Consider the following 17767-nt stretch of genomic DNA (forward strand, 5'->3'; position numbering starts at 1 on the left):
AGATCTCTCTCTCTCTCTCTCTCTCTCTCTCTCTCTCTCTCTCGCCACAACTTGCACTCTTCAGTTCACTTAACAGCAATTTATAGAAGCCAATGAAAAGCTAAGCAAGAGCATAAAATACCTAGAGGGTTATTTATCAAAGGTCGAATTTTAGTGTTTTTTTTATACCTTTAATGAACTCACAACTCAAATGGTTTCTAATTTAAGAAAAAATTTGAATGGAAATAACTCGAATCAGCAAGCTTGGGGTTAACAATGCAAAAACTCGAATAGAACGAGTTTTCGTTAAAAAAAAATGGAATCGATCGTGTTTTTTGGCCGAAACCCTCTGAAAAAAACATCATGAAGGCTATTAACATCTTTATATGGTTCAAGGGACCTCTGCCATCGCCTCCTATGTGACCTCAACAGGTTTTTGATGGTGTATTTTCTGATTTGAGCAGTTTCCAGGGTCTGGGTATCATAAATCTCGAAAAATTTTAGTTTTTCTTTTAACCCGCAGAATCGATTTTTGACTTGAAAAGCACATTTTTTGTGGAAAACTCGAATCTAAATAAATCTGCCCTCTAGTGTTTGTTTCTGAAAGATAAACCCACAAGGCTGATGAACCCAAGCACCACTGCACCTGCATTTCTGAGCAAACCAGTCCAGCCACTCTCAGATATCCCATGACACATATCTCTACCTATACTAGACAGGCCGTGCAATATAAGTGGGATATGTAGAAAATAATTGGCCGCGAGCATTGCTTACATTCATGTACATTTCTGAAAGTCAATGACGGGTCACTGGAATGACCTTATAAAGCAAGGCAGACGTTTAACAGAGAATTCCTTTCCTAGCAGATGAATTAGAGCTCACTTAAATAACTGATCCCAGCACAAACAAAATCTAACAAAATGCCTTTTGCGCAAATTCTGCATGTAGAGAGACATGGGGGCAAATTCACTAAGATTCGTAGTTGCGCCAGGCGTAACTTCGCCGCACTTCGCCGCACTTCGCCACACTTCGCCAGGCGTAGTTTCGCCAGCGCTTCGCAAATTCACTAAAATCCGAAGTTGCGCTCAGGGGAAGCGTAAGGTTGCGAAGTTGCGCTGATTCGCTAAGTAAAGCGAAGTTACGCTAGCGAAGGCTAATTTGCATACGGCGCCAAATTCAAATTTCAATGGAGGAATACGTATCAGCACTACAAATGCCTAGAAAACCTTCAAAACATCAAATAAAAAATTTATTTTGCCCTACACATGTGCCGACTGTATAGGTAAGTTGCCATGAGTCAGGAAATGTAGGGGGGAAGGAGGGGAGCCCCAAAAAATGTTTCGATCTTTTTCAGCCTATCACCCATAATGTAGAAAACACGCCAGCGTTTTTTGGGACTTAGAAAAAATTTTGACTTTTTTTGAAGCAATCCCTATCTACTCTATTGCGCTTCGCCTGGTCTGAGGTGGCGAAGGAAGTCTAGCGTAAAAGGTAGCGTTCAGTACACTGCGTGCGTTAGTGAATTTGCGTAGTTACGTCGCTAGCGAAACTTCGCCAGGCGTAAGGGTGCGAATTAACACTAGCGAAACTACGCCAGTGTTCGTTAGTGAATTTGCGCAGTAACGAAAATGCCAAACGCTAGCGAAGTAACGCTAGCGTTCGGCGCTTCGGTGCTTAGTGAATTTGCCCCATGATGTCTGGTGATTTTAATAGAGTGAGTTCAAATACATCTTCTAGGCAAAAGGAGCCCCCTATAAGATTTATTGTATCTAACTGTCAATGAATACCTGACACCCAACTCCTGCATGAATAGAGAATGAAGAGAAACAGATGCTAAGAGAGGAATAGTGAAGATAAACTTGATTATTTCAGAAACAGTACAGAATTTTTAATTGATTGTATTTAGAACGTTTCTTATTTCAGTATAAGGAAGCATATTCATTTTTCATTTTAACAATAGTTCCACTTTAATAAAATGTATTTGGTGTTTGTCTTACCTTTCTGTAAATCAGCCCAGTAACGGATGTCTTCATTTTCACGGCAGTGAGCATGTTAAAGCGTTGGTACAGTTGCAGGACAAGCGTCTGCGATAGAGTGATGAAGAAGAGAAGCAAAGCAAGGGCGTATCCAGTCCAGCCATCCTCTGGCCGCTCTTCAGCGAAAGCGATCATTTGCCTGGAAACAAAAAACCTTTGCTTTTATCATTTCTGCATGTTGGAGTTTGAAGACTTCACAATAAGATGATATCTGCTGGACCTTTAGCATATAGTAACCTGCACATGCTTGTAAATTAGCTACAGTAGGAATGCTTTGGGGAAACTGTCAGCTCTTCTAGTTTAAACTCATGCCTTCACTAAAATTGTGTCAACTCGCTTATGCAGTGTCGGACTGACCCACCAGGATACCAGGAAAACTCCCGGGGGGCCCAGGTGTCAGTGGACCCTCATGCTGCTTAACATTTGGCCTATTTCATGGCCATTTCCTATTTCTGTAAGAAAAGATACAAGGAGAATAGACGTTGAGTGAGGAGAGGAAGAATAATAGTACTAAGAGTGGGCCCTCTAAGTTTTTTTGGTGGGCCCCTTGTGTAAGGTTTTTGAGTGGGCCCCTGTTGTCCCAGTCCGACACTGCACTTCTGCTAAAGATGTGTTCACCTTTTTGGCAAGGGGACACTGTGTTCATGATTTATTTTTAACTCTGGTTGGGGAAGATACGTTTTAACATTAAGTGGCCCTTAAAGTGGACCTGTCACCCAGACACAAAAATCTGTATAATAAAAGTCCTTTTCAAATTAAACATGAAATCCAATTTCTATTTTTTATTAAAGCATTCATAGCTGTTGTAAACTCATTTAAAAATCTCAGCTGTCAATCAAATATTGTCTGCCCCTCCTCTATGCCATGGGCATAGAGGCGGGGCAGACAATTACTTTCACTTTCCATTCAGCACTTCCTAGATGTCACTGCTCTCCCCACATTCCCCCGTTTTCTTTACCATTTAATTGTGTAGCCAGGGCATGGGGATGGACATTAGGTCCCCCATTCTGGTGCACAAACAAGATTCTTTTCCGCAAGCAATAATTGAAAATGCGGGTCACAATGCAATTTCAGGAGACTTCGTAGGTTTTATCACCGCTGATTTAAATTATTGCCAGTGGAGAAGCATTGATTTGTTGCCCACAGTACGGCCAATTTATCGCTGGTGACATTGCCCTTACAGCGTATGTGCCAAGCATCTATCCACTGTAAATAATATCCTTATAATACACAAAAGCCATAAATATCTGGTAAATGATATCCTTATTAACAGTGAGTTCTGATGTCATCAGTTATAAACGGTGAGTTCTGATGTCATTTCTGTCACATGACTCACTGAAATTTGTGTATTATAATAAATAAAGTAACCCCCGTTGCAAAATATGAGAATATTAGAAGTTACCTCAGTTACCACAGCTCCTGTGCTTTGACTATGTTGGCTCACTAAGCCTTCCGCCGAGTGTTTTTATATGGTCATGAAACTCCTCGGTAACTGATAAAGGGCCGGAACTAGGGGTAGGCAGAGTAGGCGCCTGCCTAGGGCGCAATCATGGTAGGGGCGCACTTTTAAGGGGAATTTTTTCAGTTGATTTTAAACCCTGCTTTGCTTCGCCTTTAATAGTTTTTGAATTTTATAAACCGTCTGTTCCAAACCCCTCTTGCACGTGATTTGTACAGAGGGCAGAAGCACTACCCACCTCCCTCTTCGCTCCTGCTGGCGAAAGTACATATTTAGGGGAAATTTTGTGAATTTTTTTGGCTGCTGCTGGCACAGGTACAGATTGGAGGCAAAATGAGGGATTGGTTTTGCTGCTGACTCAGGTATATGGGACAATATGGTGGTTGCTAGCACAGGTACACATGTTTGGGGCAATATGATGGATTCTTGGCTACTGCTGATTGAAGCCCTTGCCTAGGGTGCCAAAACACCTTGGCCCGGCCCTGACTGATAATATCCTTGTAATCAGTTATAAACGGCACTTAGTGGTGTGATTTGTCTCACATGTCATAACAAATAATGTATCCACAGTTGTAAAATATCAGAATATTACCACGGGAACTTAGAGTTCCAAAACCTGTATACAAGCACTCGATCGTACTGTCATGGGAAAAAATTTTTTTTTGAAAACGCATCAGTTAACAGTGCTTCTCCAGCAGACTCTTTCTGAAAGCACATGACCAGGCAAAATGACCTGAGATTGCACCTACACACCAATATTACAACTTAAAAAATACACTTGCTGGTTCAGGAATGACATTTTTTATTGTAGAGTCAATTATTTGCAGTGTCAACAGTGTCATTTAGAAGTAAAAACTACATCATAAAAATCATGACAGAATCCCTTTAAGCTTTTATACAGTCATGGAACTCTTCAATGATGTATAATACCCTTAAATTTGATATACCCCTACAATATACACTGTATAATCTGTTGAGTTTCACCCCACAATCTTGGGACTGTACATATCTTATTACCTGACTCTCATTATAATAAAACAACATTGCCTAGCAATTAGTGTTCAATAAATCCATGTTAGCAGCTAATCAAAATGGTAAACAATTGTGCCTTGTCGCAGTGGAATCCTAGATTCAATTCCAAACTGGGAGCTATCTGCAAAGGGGTTTCTAAGTTCTTCTGTCTGTATGATTCTCAGGTTTCCTCCCACACTCCAAAAATGAACAGGCAAATGAATTGGCTCCTGATAAAACTGCACATAGTGTGTGTGTATGTGATAGGGACCATAGAATGTTAGCTCCACTGGGGCAGGGACTGATATCAATCTCTGTAAAGAGTGACACGAATGTGTTGTCACAATAGAAATAACATAATAAACACAATAACAAATAAAACATGTAGATTCATTTCTAGTCTTCCAATTCACAGATAAAAGCATTATCTGGAAAACAAGAGTACTTCACAATGTTCTTAACAAAAGACCCAATTTCTATATTGGCCTATAGATACTGTAATATAATTATACATAGAGGGTATGATAAGAACAATGATCAATGTGTAGCTACAGGTATGGGATCGGTTACCCGGAAATCCCTTATCCAGAAAGCTCCCATTGACTCCATTTTATCCAAACAATCCAAGAGCTGCTGTACTAGAAACCCACATAAGGATATAACTACAGGTCTGTATCCCTAATATTAACATATCCCTACACCAGCAACATGATTATGGGACATGTTATCCAGAATGCTCGAGGCCTGGGGTTTTCCAGACAATGGATCTTTCCATAGTTTGGATGGCAATCGATGCACTTAGTTTTCAGAAGTCACCCGAAATTGTCTCACGAGGAAACTGCGGACAACTTCGACAAACGAACCGCTCCAAGTGCCATCCCGCCGGCGATTTCGATTCTAGCCAGCAGGAGGCAGTTCGTGGAGATTAGTCGCTCAGAAGAAGAGTCGATTTATCGCCGGGCGACTAAATCTCCCCGGATCTGAGCTTGAAAATTCCAATCCTCTATAAACCAAAACAAAAGAAGAGGGTAACACCTACTTTAAAATCTGAGGACTTGAAAAGGCCAATATATCCGCTATCACCTTCATGAAAGCCACCTGGATGAGTGAGAACTTGAACGTGTTCCACAAGGAGCGCAACAGCGACACATTGTTGGACCCTGTGCCCTGTTATAAAAGCAAACCATGAAATGATCATTAAATTCTGTGCAGTGACTACCCCAATACAATACAATCTGTTTCCATCTCTGATAATAGAACTGTATGTTTTGACACAAACAATGAAAATATTAATTTGCCTTTTATCTCCATCAGTCATTATTTGTACAACCATGGTTTACAGGTGTAGCGAAAATACATTGTAAATAGATAAGGCAATGGCACATGGAGGGATTCCAAGCATTTTGTCCACCCGGCCAGTAGTTTACTGATCTGTCCGAAAAAATGATGCTTAATGCTAATGTTATCAATAGAGAAAAAAAGGTAGAAATATAGGAAAACTGGTATTTTTATCCAGAAAAGGTAAAAACCCTTGCCCTAATATGCCTGTCTGGAGCTAACACCATCAGGAGATTCTCATAATCTGGTCAATGAAAAGTGATTCTAGCCATTTTTATAAACATTACATTTTAGCCAGTCTCTCCTAGTAATAGAAAAATGGAAGATATTCACTTTCATCTGGCATGGTACCTATAGATTGGAGAAAAGCTGATGTAATTCCAATATTTAAAAAGGGATTACAATCTCAGCCTGGCAATTATAGGCCAGTAAGTTTGACATCTGTGGTGGGTACAATATTGGAAGGCTTGTTAAAGGAGAAGGAAACCCCCTGGGCGCAAAAATCCCTCCCCCCTCCCCTGTGTTGCCCCCCTCCCTCCTCCCCCCTGGCCTACCTGTCCCCCCAAGCAAATGCCCCTAACTTGTTACTTACCCCTCTGCGCAGGTCCTGTCCACGGAGTTCACAGGCGCCATCTTCTCCCGAGCAGTCTTCTACCTGCTTTGACCAGCGTTTTTGGTGCATGCGCAGTAGGAGCATTTACCGGTATGGATCTACTGCGCATGCGCCGAAAGTCACGAAGTTTGACTTTCGCCGCATGTGCAGTAGATTCGTACCTGTAAATGCTCCTACTGCGCATGCGCCAGAAGATGCCAATTAATCCAGGAAGAAGACCACTCGGGAGAAGATGGCGCCTGTGAACTCCGTGGACAGGACCTGCGCAGAGGGGTGAGTAACAAGTTAGGGGCATTTGCCCGGGGGGGACAAGTAGGTCTTGAGATCTACTGATCCCCAGCTAAAGGTCTACTGGTAAATCCTGATCTAACTTTTGGGCACCCCTGGGCTACAGGATCGGGTACAGAGGGTGGTTGTTAATGTTCTTTACTTGGAGAAAGGTTCTTAGTAGGGTCCCTCAGGGTTTTGGTATCGGGTCCACTTTTATTTAACTTGTTTATTAATGACTTAGGGGAGGGTATTGTGATTGTGAGTAATGTATCAGTGTTTGCAGATGAGAAAAAACTATCCAGCCCAATTAATTCCATCCAGGATGCGGCATCCTTGCAACAAGATCTTGACAGCTAAGTGGCAAATGAGATTCAATGTTGATAAATGTAAAGTCATGCACCTGGGATGTAAAAATAACCGAGCCACTTATACCCTTAATTTTTTTTAAACGGTTTCTCTGAGATTGATCTTTTGTTGGTCCTTCACCTGTGTGCCCTACACAGCGTACAGACCCAGTGAACTCATAAATAAACAGGTCTTTTACATTTGTATTGTAAGGGAGTTTTTAAAAAGGCTGGAAAAAGAGAGTCTATATGAATAAGGAATTCCAAAAATGTAGGTGCAGCCAGAGAGGACTTTTGGAGTTGATCATGGGAGGAGGTTATTGAGAAGGAGCAAAGGTCATGGGCAGCCTGCAAGGAGCAGTCAGGGCGATATTTCTAGACAAGGCAGCTGACCAGTAAATGCTTTCTGCTGATTGGTTGCTATAGGATACTAAACCAGCAACAGGATGTGTGTGTGTGGGGGGGAATGGCTACAACAACCACTTATCTACTGATATGGAGATCTTTGGTGATGGGATAATGGAAGGAGGAAAAAATGCACCACTATTAATTTAGTATGTCGGGGCCCCTGGACACAAGTTATTCTTAAGTCTTAGAACCCTGACGCTGGCCCATTAAGCATTCAGTAGTTTAAAAGCAAAATATACTCTAGAAAATAGAAGTAGGGTGGCTTCCTCACCTTCTTTTCCTGTCTTGTTGATTCATTCCTCCAGTTCTTCTCAAAGATTGGGATGACAGTGTAAGACGAATCGCTGTCATTTAGTTCAAAAAGATCTTCTCTTTCCAATGGCTTCTTGTAGCCAAGAGTTATTATACTGCAGTAAAACAGAACATCGGTAAAGTTATTTGAAACATTAGCTAGCTGAAAGCATATGTTTCCATGGGTAAGTGACCCTGTGTGGTTAATATAAAATATACACCGTGTATTGGAAGTCATAAAATATCTTTGATAGCAGCCCCCATGGTGAAGCCTTGTCTGATAACCCATTGCATGTAGTAAAGCTTATCTCAAATGGGATGCTTGATCTGCTTGATATACAGGTATGGGATCCTTTATCCGGAGAGCTCCGAATTACAGAAAGGCCATCTCCCATAGACTCCATCTTATCCAAATAGTACAATTTTTTTTAAATGATTCTCTTTTTCTCTGTAATAATAAAACAGTATATTGTACTTGATCCCAACTAAGAAACAATTAATCCTTATTGGAAGCAAAACCAACCTATTGGCTTTATTTAATGTTTATATGATGCACAAAATCTTCGGGACCTAGCAGTTCCTGCTTCCAGCTCCGGAATTTATAGACTTCCGTCTGCCCGCGCCCCGCTTGTGACGTCACTGCGGGTGGGCGTGGGTCTATAAATAGAGGGCAGCAGCGGGTCCGGGCCGGGGGCGGATTGGGAGGGGGCGGGTTAGGCTCGGGTGCTGGTCAAGATATTCTCGACCCACAAATCACTACCATGGGGGTAAGAAAGGTAATGTAAAAGCATCAGGTGAATACTTTTATGGCACAATTATAAATAGTATTCAAAGATAATGTTATGATGGATATAAAAAGGTTATTTTCTGGTGTCAGTATCTCTTTAAGGTATGAAGATCCAAATTATGGAAACATCCATTATCAGGAGCACTAGCAGGTCCCATGCCTGTACTGGTCACTGGCCATCAGAGACCCTGTGGTGTCCTTTTGGATAATAATAATGGGTTCAAAATGGAGACCCTGCACTGTTTCCCATTGATGTCATTTTTAAGCTACCTGTACTGATTAGCAGACATTTTGACCTATACTACTACAGGTATGGGATCCGTTATCCGGAAACCCGTTATCCAATTTTTTTAAAAAAAATATTCCTTTTTCTCTGTAATAATAAAACAATATCTTGTACCTGATCCCAACTAAGATATAATTAATCCTTACTGGAAGCAACACCAGTCTATTGGGTTTATTTAATGTTTACATGATTTCCTGGTAGACTTAAGGTATGAAGATCCAAATTACCATTATCCAGAAAGCCCCAGGTCCCGAGCATTCTGAGTAACAGGTTCCATACCTGTAGTAATAGTAGTAGGAGATATGACACACAACTAAAAAGATGGGGGAATCACAATGTTTAAGATATAAGATGTCTCTGGCACTGGCAGGTATAGTATGAAAGTAGCACGAGCCACTTTTCCCTTTCACTGCTACTGACTGGTGGAAATTAAGGGCTATGATTGGCAATTTACTAGCCCCTACAGGCAGCCTACAGGAGACTCTGTTTGGCAGTACACCTTGTTTTTATCCAACCAAAACTTGCCTGCAAGCATGGAATTCAAAAATAAGCACCTGCTTTGAGGTCACTGGGAGCAACATCCAAGGGGTTGGTGAGTAACATATACTGTAGTTCACGAGCCACTGCTTGGGGGATCACTGTATTATATTTGCATCATAGTATAAAAAGGAATCCACCAAAACCAGCAACTCGTCATTAAACCCTGTTTTAAATCTGGCACTGACTCCCAGGGGCAATAGGAAACTAACTGGAAGAAATGGCAATGTGAATCACAGGAGTCTCTGAGAACCTCATTAAATCAATGCTACTACCGAGCAACACCTGAACAACACATCCGCTTCCACACATGAAATATGTTTGTGCCAAGAACTATTGTGTTGCCAGGACAGCTACCAGGGAAAAACGTCAAGAGAGTAAACTGGCTGCAAACAAAGACATTCCAGCTCCTACTGTTATTATAGGCGTGAAACTGGTAAAATCCTATTTTCTTTGGAGATTGCTAACTACAAATATCTTCACAAAGTTCTCATCTTGTGGGCCCTGTGCCTTAAGGAATCTAACCCCAACTCTGCACAAAGCAATTTTTTTTTTTTTAATTCAAGTTGGTTGGACATATAACTCTGGTGATTTGTGAAGAATATTTTCTTCCTTTTTGACAAGTTTCTATTAAAATTTAACAAACAAGTTTCTCTAAAGATCAAATATCCACTTTTCACATTAAAGGGGAACTGCTCGGCAGGTACCTCTTAAATTGTCTTCTGCCTACCCCTATTCTGTTTTTGCAGCCCTCTTTGGTTTTCGCCTCCACCCATATTGCCCACCTCCCCTCAGTCGCTCTCCCACCTCTGTCCCCTGTCCTGCCGGCTGCACACTCACTAAATCATGGTCGCACATGCGTGTGGGAGGGGGTAGTGGGGTGGCCACCGGGCCAGTTTAGCCTGGCCCTGGCGGGGGCCTATGCTAATTCAAGTGCAGAAAAGCCCAGCACTCGGGACCTGGGGTTTGCCAGATAAGGGGTCTTTCTGTAATTTGGATCTTAAAAATGATTTAGACATTAAATAAACCCAATAGGTTTCTTTTGCCTCAAATAAGGATAAATTAACTGAGTTTGGATCAAGTACAAGGTACTATTTTATTTAAAAAAAAAAGGAAATATGTTTTAAAGTGTTTGTTTAAGATAGACTCTATGGGAGATGACCTTTCAAATCTTTCTGGATATCGGGTATCAGGATAATGGATCCCATACCTGTAACTATTTGAATGCTCCTGGTCTTTGACTGGGGAATATACAGTAAGCTATGAAAAGGCCCCTAAATATAATCAATTTTAGAAACAATGTGTTCACTGTATCATTTGAGAAATGCCCAGCATAATGGACAATGTGAGGTTACACATGGCACGCCAAAATTCCAAATCATTGATTCAAAACAATTCACGAGTTTCAACCTAGAAACATGAGGGGCACTCATCAGGAAACTGACTATTTTTGTTGTGCCCCTGGCAAAGCCTTTATGCTATTGCCAAAATCCATTGAGTTGCATTTAAAGAAGATCTAAACCTCTCCATAGAGAAAAGCCCCATCCACTACATGCCATTGTCCCCCCTCTCTGCTTCCTCCCCACATAGTCCATCATTGCAAAAAATGTCCCAGAATGTCACTCTGACTTAATCATGTAGAGTAGCCCAGCAGAGCTCATGGGCACCACCTTACATGTCTTATCTACGGTATCTACGGATCCTCTTCCTTCCCTTTGGCAATTTACACAGTTTTCAGGCACATGCACAGTGTTTAATATTTACCCCGAATTGTCTTAATTGTTGCCTACAGCACCCTAACATTACTTGTAGCTCAGCTTATAACTCTACAGCAAAGTATTAATCATACCACCCCCTCTATTAATTCTACCACTCATAGTATATATCTCATTAGATATTCATTATCATGACATGGTCATGAGTTAGCATGCAAACCACTTTTGTCTTTTGTCACCACCCACCACCAACCCACAGGCACCAAAGAGAATAAAAAAGTTTAGAGATTAGTTCCCCTTTAAACTTCCTGTTTTCTAATAAACAGATTTTCAGCACTTTTAGTGGGACAGAACTTGTGACGGTCGCTGATAGAACCTCAAGCAAAATGGCCCGGGAGCTTCCAGACTTACAATATAATTAGAGAGTCATTTTACAGCCAGTTTAACAACTGTTCAAAAGTGAACCCTTCCGGCAGGGTTTGGGAATTTCCCACATACAATGGAAGAATGTGCGATTCAGCCACAGATGTACTACTTTACATTTACTCAAACTAAGCCATTACAGGCACAGCATCCATTATCCAGAAATCTCCCAATTACAGGAAGGCCATCTCCCATAATCTTCATTTTAATCAAATAATTAAATTTTTTATAAATGATTTCCTTTTTCTCTTTTAATAATAAAACAGTATCTTGTACTTGATCCAAACTAAGATATAATTAATCCTTATTGGAGGCCAAACAATTCTGTTGGGTTTATTTAAAATGTAATTTTTTTTAATAGACTTCAAATATTGAGATCCTAATTACATAAAGACCCCTTATCCGGAAAAACCTAGGCCTTGAGCATTCTGTATAACAGGTCCCATATCTGTATAAGGGTGTGCACATGCACTGTATATTCCATTCAACCAGACGCACAGCTTGTAAAACACCATTTTTTGTACATAATCCCTATTTAGCCAGTATAAAATCCTAAAGGAAATTTAGGGGGTTATTTACTAATTTACCCCAAATTTATCTCATTATTTTATTACACACCAAACTCCCATTCCCGATTTGACCTTATTTATTATTAAAAAAAAAACAGAATAAATCGTACGGGGGAACAAACCCAATAAAATCGAGCGAAAACCCGAATCGTTCGTTTTGGTTTTTTTTTTACTTTTTCTCGAATCGCTAGATTTTTTTCTGGATTTTTGCCAGGAAACTCCGAATTTTTCATGGTATTGTGCTAAACCCAGCGCTAACCATGATATTTTCAAATTTAGATAGCCGCCTCTCCCATTGACTTTTACAGGACCTCGACGGCCTGAGATGGAGGATTTTCGGATTTAGGCTTTTTGCAGCATCTGGGTATAATAAATCTTGAAAAATGTGAGGGTTTTTTCCCCCAAATAATTCTAGTTTTTGCCCTAAAAAGCCCAGCCAGATAAATTAGAGGTTTAGTAAATAAACCCCTTAGTGTTGTGGAACCACAATATGTTAGTCACAAGCTAGTGGCATATTTACAAATCAGTCTAAAAGCAGAACAGCAGCACATGGGCAGTTTAGCAATCAGATTGCATTTGTTGCAAAACAAACAGGACTGGCCTTCTGGGTGTTGTGTTCCACAGGGTATCACAGGGAAGGGTGTGCTAAAATGACGAGCTTCTTTGTGTACACACACTACTTAATGCTGACAAGCTTATCAGTCCATCTACGGGCTGAACATTAAACTGAAATATAATGGTGATTTAACTGCGGAGAAGTGATATTTCCCATAAGGCACCAGCTACACATATTGTGGCAAATGGTTCACGTCTTGGGTTCAGCTCTGAACAATGCAGGGTGTTTGCTTTTAGCCACTTTTAGTCATTTAGCACTCACATGTCTTTGAAGGGGTGGTCCACCTTGAAGTTCATTTTAAGTATGTTATAGAACAGCTACTTCTAAGAAACTTTTCAATTGGTCTTCATTTTTTCCTTTTTATCGCTCTTGAATTGTTTGCCTTCTTCTTCTGACTCTTTCCAGAATATCACTCTCTACATCATACTCAAAGTTAATTTAAAGATGAACAACCCATTTAAAGACCCAGATATTCACTGGTTCTTGGCTCTTGGCTCTTTGGGTGATTCTGATGCTCTAGATCAGGGGTCCCCAACCTTGTTTTTACCCAAAATCAACATTCATATGTAAAAGAAGTTGGAGAGCAACATAAGCATGCAAACATTTCTTGGGGGTGCAAATATGATGTGATTGACTATTTGGTAGCCCCTATGTGGATGGCCAGCCTACAGGAGGTTCTATTTGGCAGTACACCAGTTTTTTATGCAACTGAAACTTGCCTCCAAGCCTGGAATTCAAAAAGAAGCTCCTGTTTTGAGGCCACTGGGAGCAACATCCAATGGGTTGATGAGTAACATGTTGCTTGCGAGCCACTGGTTGGGGATCACAACTCTAGATTTTTGGCCTGTTTATCCACTACTGATATTTGATTGTCGCCCAGCCCCAACAAGATTAGTGTACAACACATAGCTATCGTCACAGAGTTAACATTCTATGATTTTGAATAAAAGGCATAACGTTATTCAAAATTTGTGGAAATCCCCCTAAAGGAAAGGCTTGAAAGCTCTCTAATACATAAAGGCAAAGGAATAACAGGCTGCCATGGCCACAGTGGCTTCATCCTAAACCCCACTGACTACTACTAGTCCAACTCCCACAGCAATATACATTATAGCACTCTTTCCCCCAGAAACCAGGGTGTCCAGTCCCAAGTCTCGAGACATGAACTGGAAATAGAATTTTACAGTGACAAACAAATAACAGCATTTCACTGCGCCTCTAGGAAAGCGACACACGTACCTGCTGTACCAGGAATAGGTCAGCCGGCTGAGCAAAGAGGCATTTTTTTCAGGATTGTCTTTCTAGAAATAGAATGAGAAGAAAAGGAGTGTTAACAGTAGGTCAATGATTGAATAAAGAACAGTTAAAGATTTAATGATATAAAGGAAAAGTAACACCAAAAAATTAAAGTGTTTTAAAGGAATGACAAAATAATGTAGTGTTGCCCTGCACTGGTAAAACTGGTGTGTTTGTATTAGAAACACAACTATAGTTTATATAAACAAGCTGCTGTGTAGCCATGGGGGCAGCCATTCAAGCACAGGATACACAGTAGATAACAGTTCTGAAGAATCCCATTGTATACTACAGAGCTTTACTGGTATCTGCTGAGTATCCTGTGCTTTTTTCTCCATCTTGAATGGCTACTAGTGATGGGCGAATTTCTCCTGTTTAGATTCGCCGGAATATTCGTGAATTTCCCACGAAATTCGCAAAACGGCGAAAAATTTAAGAAACTCTAATTTTGACGCTCACGTCAATTTGCGTTAATTTTGACGCCAGCGTTAAAGTCAATGGGCGTCCAAATAGTATTGATGCATGCCGTTTTTGACGCGAACGACTTTTCCGACGCGCGTCAAAAAATTTTTTCACCCATCATTAATGGCTGCCCCCATGGCTACACATCAGCTTGTTTATATAAACTATAGTAGAGTTTCTGAAGCAATTGCGCAAGTTTTACCAGTACAGGGCAACAGTACGAGTGTGATGAGCGATAGTTAGTTAAACTAGAAGAACTTGAAAAGTTCATCCCTCAACTAATAGAGCACAGCAACGTCCCTACAGAAAAGCGTGAGCATTGCAAGTAAGAGCGACATCACAGACAGGAGCCTTTGAGTTAATGGTATCATGAGAAACCGCACAGGGTAACTAGATTACAGGATAACTTTTAGTATGTTATAGAATGGCAGATTCTAAGCGACTTTTCAATTAGTCTTCATTTATTTGTTATAGTTTTTAATTATTTCCCTTTTTCCAGCTTTCAAATGGGGGTCACTGGCCCAATGTAAACACAAATGCTCTGTAAGGCTACAAATATATTGCTATTGCTACTTTGTATGACTCATCTTTCTATTCAGGCCTCTCCTATTCATATTTCTGTCTCATATTCAATACAATGCTTGGTTGTTGGTGTATTTTGGACCCTAGAAACCGGGAGAGCTGCTGCATAAAAAGCACTATTAATAAAAAAAATTGCAAATTGTCTCAGAATATCACTCTCTACACCAGCAGTGGCCATACTTTACTAGTGCAGATTTGTACTGTTAGTGATGCTGTCCCATTATGATCTACATCCATAATATCCCTGTTGGAAAATATTACTTACATTTCATATTGATTTATAAGAGAATTTATATGACTATATTTAAAAAACAACTATTTCTTATGTAACATAATAAATATCCGAATGAAAAGCATGAAACAGGAGGGTGATTTAGACAAGCTGTTTGTTGACAGTGTCTTGAGATCTACTGATCACCAGCTAAAGATCTAGATCCTGATCTACATTTTGGACCCCCCCTGCTCTACATCATACTAAAAAGTTAATTTAAAGACAAACAACCCCTTTTATACAGAGCCATTTTTCTCCTCACTAGAAATAAGTGTTTACACTGAGAGAACATAATCCATTGTAAGACAATTCCCGTGTATGTAGCTCAACTGATTCCCACAATGACACAGAGAAAAAGGTTAATAATAAGCAATGATTTAGAGCATGCCATAAACCCACATGTACTTTACAGTCTCAAGGGCATCAGTGATATTGAACCTGTTGCTTTGTGGTGCATGCTGGGAGTTGTAGTTTGCCAGCAGCTGGCGAGAAGCCAGACACAGTTTATAAGAAATTCACACGAGGGGTTACCTTGCCGCTGCTAGAGATCCGTGCATAGGCAACTTTGCTTCCAATGAACGCTTTCAGCATTGTCTCTCGGGATAGTGCTGTTGTGCCCTCCTGCTCTGAGCTGCAGCAACTCCTTGTGGCACCAAAGATCCCTTAATGTTCAAGCTTGCCTACAGCTCAGCTGTGCCTCCTTTTCTGGGACACATAGCAGTAACCTTGCACACTTCTCTACAGGATCTGCATTAAATACCATCTGCTGCTGTTGCTGCTGCTGTAAGAATCACCTATAGCATCTCATTAGCTCCCTGTATATCCCAGTCCCACTTCCCTGCCCACCACACAAGGCACATTCCTTCCGGGTCTGTTCATTCAATCCTCATCAAACTGCACTGCTAGTGCCGCCTCCCTTCCTGATCAGCCAATCACAGGCTGGGACGGGGACACTGTACTTGTGTTGTTGTTCATGACACTGACAGCTTTGGAGCTTAAAGGGATATACACGTCCATTTTCACGTGGAAACTAAGGGCTAACAAAAATCAAATAAGTAGGTAGTGCAGATGAGTTGCACACTTGGAAACAGATTGGCTGTCTTGATAAAGGTCTGAATATGTGACTGCAACATTGATTTTGCAGAATAAAAATAATTTCTTTCATTTTTTTAAGGGGTTATTCTCCTTCAAACATCTAGCTGTTTTCAGATAGATCACCAATTTTCCAATTACTTTCTATTTTCTATGTGTCACCGTTTTTCTAATATTGAAGTGTAAAGTGTAATTTTTCACCTTCTAAAGCAGCTCTGGGAGGGGGGTCGCCGACCCTGTAAACTGTTCTAAATTGATACATTTAATTGATACATTTCTTACCTTTGTCCCTGCTGAGCAGAATCTCTGGGTTTCATTACAGGCAGCTGTTAGAATTGATACAATAGTTGCTAATACTCCAGAGACGCTGCTGAGAAATGTATCAACTCAATGTTGCAAAATTGTTACAGTTCAGAGTCTGCACCTGAATTACTGAGCTGCCAGACTCAAAGACCAGAGACACGAACATTCAACTTTAAACTTAGATTTTGGAAAAACAGTAAAAAATAAATAATGGAAAAAAGCCTTTATTGAACTGAACTGAAAAAAAAAAGTATTTGGAAGGTGAACAACCCATGTGAACAAGTCCTGTGAGAGCTGAGTCACTGCCAGGGGCTTAAAGGGGTTGTTCACCTTTGATTTAACTTTTAGTATGTTGTAGAGAGTGTATGTTGAGTCTGAGACAATTTGCAATTGGCTTTCATTTATTATTATTTGTGGTTTCGGAGTTATTTAGCTTTTTATTCAGATTGCAATTTCATCAATCTGGTTGCTAGGGTTCAAATTACCTTAGCAATCATGCTTCGATTTGAATAAGAGACTGGAATATTAATAAGAGAGGCCTGAATAGAACGATGAGTAACAAAAAGTGGCAATAACTTTAAATGTGTAGCCTTACAGATCATTTGTTTTGTATGGGGTCAGTGACCACCCCATTTGAAATCTGGAAAGAGTCAGAAGATAACCGGAAATAAGTCAGGGCCCAAGTTAGTGTGCCAAAACGTTGAAATAAAATTTTCTACTTTTTCACTATTTCAAGTCCTTTTTGTTTTGTATATAGTATATCGAGAGTGCACCACTATAGACTGTATATATATATATATATATATATATATAGATATATATTTACATGTGTTGTTTGTCCTTTCCTCTACCTAGAGGCATATCTGTGTGTACATGGTACACTTACAACACCCACAGGATAAGAACAATGGGACCTGCTGATAGAATTTCATCAGCCCTCCTCTCACAAACACATCAAGAAAGTGATACTGTTTTACTAATATTTATCTGGCTGTAAAGCTTCATACATGGCCAAAGGATAAACTCCTCCACTGCTCAGGAGGTCCCTTCATTCACCCAGGGATCTTGTGTCCCTAGTT

General features: G+C 40.4%; 1 protein-coding gene across 2 annotated transcripts in view; it reads right to left on the reverse strand.

The window, feature by feature from the left end:
• The window catches only part of abcc13.L, a 59019-nt gene extending 42840 nt beyond the window's left edge, over positions 1–16179 (reverse strand). For both annotated transcript variants that reach the window (XM_018245996.2, XM_041581613.1), the window contains exons 1-5: positions 15825–16179; positions 13922–13983; positions 7730–7865; positions 5525–5652; positions 1977–2154 (exon numbers count right to left, since the gene is read on the reverse strand). In XM_018245996.2, coding sequence (XP_018101485.1) covers positions 1977–2154; positions 5525–5652; positions 7730–7865; positions 13922–13983; positions 15825–15884 — 564 coding nt within the window. In that variant the 5' untranslated portion in view covers positions 15885–16179. The remainder of the gene's footprint in view (positions 1–1976; positions 2155–5524; positions 5653–7729; positions 7866–13921; positions 13984–15824) is intronic.
• Between the last annotated feature and the right edge of the window lie 1588 nt (positions 16180–17767).

This window comes from Xenopus laevis, chromosome 2L (genome assembly GCF_017654675.1).
Source record: "Xenopus laevis strain J_2021 chromosome 2L, Xenopus_laevis_v10.1, whole genome shotgun sequence".
Taxonomy (NCBI): domain Eukaryota; kingdom Metazoa; phylum Chordata; class Amphibia; order Anura; family Pipidae; genus Xenopus; species Xenopus laevis.